A 2,783-nucleotide genomic window follows, 5' to 3' on the forward strand; every position below is an offset into this window, starting at 1 on the left:
AGTACTTACCCAAATGAGTAGGGGAACCACGACGGCAAGAGCATGTCCCGGGTCCTGAAACAGTGCTCCGAGTGCAGTGGGACATGCTCAGTGCTATTCATATCATACGCAATCTAGTACATCAGGCCTGCCCGCACCGCGTAGACTGCATCATCATGACACAGTAGCAGCAATTTTACCATGACAAGCTTACTGATGGGGTATGCGGGACGTTTGAGAAGTGTGATATTGCGGTACGATACACTTGCGCACTACCGGTGCCATCGGCCGACACGGTCACTAAACAGATAGAGCCTTGAACGTACAAAGACAGCCCAACACAGGCCGCCAGTGTGCACCCAAGGCACTAAGTGTCTTGTGCGACTTTCGACCTCTGTATGTCGTCATAGAGAGCTTGCGAGTGACCTGCATCTTAAGCAAAGCAGACGCGTTCATAGCTGTCTTCGTCAATAGAGCCTGGAGACCATCTTGGAGGCAGCATGCAGCATTAGACTGGAGGCCGCCTCTCTTGCAGAGATGTGAAGTTGGCAGATTGACTAGGACTAGGTAAGTATCAGGGACTCGGATCTCTGGTTACTACATGACCTTCAGCCCCTTTCACTGTTCCCCACCTTCCCCGCAGACATTCTGCGCAGGAATTCTCTCCTCTACTGTACTTATAGTTTCCTTATCTGTCTCGCTTCTCACACTTATCGCGTCAGGCCGTGAAACAAATTTTCATACTCCAGCCCATCTCAAGCCGGGGCTCAGTCCCTTTCTCTTGCTCAAGGGTGCACTCTTGTATAGTCTATACTAACTATATGCATGCATTGCTGAGTCTCCTTCCTTCCCTCCAACAATCAACCTCATGCCAGTTCCTTCATGGTTTAAGTATTGCTCACTGCACATTGGCTTCCAGTACAGTGATTTTTATGGTCAGTCGGTCGGCCCTGGTAAGCTCCTGCTCGTGCAACCCGCCTGCAGCTATGCATAATAAACTCACCAGCCAGATATGGCCTCTAATTTTTTTAGTATCATTAGCTGTGTCTCATCACCAGTTCATGTGTCTCACGCAGCTAAAATTCCAGTAAGTATGGGCTGTGAGGGGAATTGCCTGTGTGCATATGTGTTTGCCGGCGAGCGTGAGTCTCTTTGCCGGCGAGACTTCGTTTGACGGCGGTCAGTTATTATTTGACGGCGGAGTTGAACGCGTTTACCGGCATTACTTATGTTTTTGACGGCGGGATTTGAATTTGTATGCCGCGCTAATTTTTGTGCAAACGAGCCGCCATATACGGCTGTGGGCTAGAATCATTAGTGAAAGAATCTGCTGCTGTGCATCATAGATGAACCGTACCCTTACTATCTGAGCCCGCTAGATTCTATATACCCGGCTCAAAGCCCGTTCCGGATTCCTCACTCGCCCGCCATCTTGCCCAGAAAGTCACAGTGAACAATTTATATAGTAGGCCTACATGTACCTTTTAGCTGTACGGGCCTTTATAAAAATGCGGAAAAGAAAAAGAAAGGAAAGAACGATTCATATAAGCAGTGCCAGCAGTGCACGGTGAAGAACATATTCATAACTGTGAGAAACTCAGAGCAGGATGTTACCCGGTGAGAAAGTGTGAGAAATTCCGGAGAGCCGGCACGGTGCAGACCGACTCGGACGGCACACTTACCAGGAACAGCCATTGCCCGACGCCGCACACTGAATCTCGCTCGATAATAGCAGAATACATCCGACATGCAGTCACGATATAGGTTTCAGGCATGCACAATTGACCTTCAAGTTTCTGCATTGATATTCAGTGGTCTCCTCACCCCATCTGATCAGCTCGCCGTGCAGTGCGTTGGTAGACCTTCAGCGTGCCATTCAGAGGCGGGCTTCATTAAATGGCCAAGCTACTGTGCTGTTTTACAAGCTTCGTCTTGCAGATGCTTGCCAACAAGATCTTCCCGACCACCACGAATTCGACGGTTGACGAGCTCAGCACTTTGAGACAGGCAACTGGCAAGTCGGGACATTGTTCAACATGTCCCAGGTCCACCAGTGGGAATCAGGTAGTACACCACAATTGCCAGAAGTATCGTGACTCTACTGACGTCCGGAAGGTTGAAGAAGCGTCACCCCCGCATTCGACTGTCTGCTGGGTTGATATACATGAAATCATTCACACTAGACAGAAGACAACGGGGGAGAGTACGGTCTGAAAGGACGGCTCGGGAGATGAATTAAACATTGCTGACGAGGACGATACTGAAGTCTGAAGAGGTCTATCTCACTGCTGCGCAGATGGAAGGTCTCACACCCGACGATGATATCGATCTGAATTCCCTGTTCCTTGCCGACCTGCTTTCTGATGCCCTCAGGCCAACTCACCAGCTCAGCAGATTCCCTCTATAGTGCCCCCGACCAAGCAGGTAGCTCCGGACGCTTTTGCAGCTGTTAATTGAAGCTGGTAATCAAGTTCCAGAGTTTATAACATAGTTTTGTGTTATTAACATGTGACAAACACGTTTCTCACTCGTTTATAACGCGTTTGCTACATTATGTTGATGACAGCTGTGAAACAGATTTGAGAGGACCCCTGTTATAAACACACGTGAGAAACTCGGACGAGTTTCTCATCGTACACTACTCGGAGTCAGCACACGTTTCTTCTGACGTTCCCCGTTTCTCGAAGCCTGGCTCATCTGGAGTAGCTGTACGGATCGAACATCGCAGATAAATCTTCGTACTCCTCCTCCGCCCTGGAGGCCGCCTGATTTACTCGGTAATAGCAAGAAGTATTGTTAATGGC

At 49.1% G+C, this 2,783-nt stretch overlaps 1 protein-coding gene across 1 annotated transcript; it reads left to right on the forward strand.

The window, feature by feature from the left end:
- The first annotated feature begins 1,789 nt into the window (after window positions 1-1,789).
- PHACADRAFT_266317 (uncharacterized protein) lies at window positions 1,790-2,463 on the forward strand. The gene has a single exon (XM_007402871.1). It carries the CDS (start codon window positions 1,876-1,878, stop codon window positions 2,191-2,193), a length of 318 nt encoding a protein of 105 aa, XP_007402933.1. The 5' UTR covers window positions 1,790-1,875; the 3' UTR covers window positions 2,194-2,463.
- The last annotated feature ends 320 nt before the right edge of the window (window positions 2,464-2,783 follow it).

Source organism: Phanerochaete carnosa (genome assembly GCF_000300595.1).
Source record: "Phanerochaete carnosa HHB-10118-sp unplaced genomic scaffold PHACAscaffold_512, whole genome shotgun sequence".
Taxonomy (NCBI): Eukaryota; Fungi; Basidiomycota; class Agaricomycetes; order Polyporales; family Phanerochaetaceae; genus Phanerochaete; species Phanerochaete carnosa.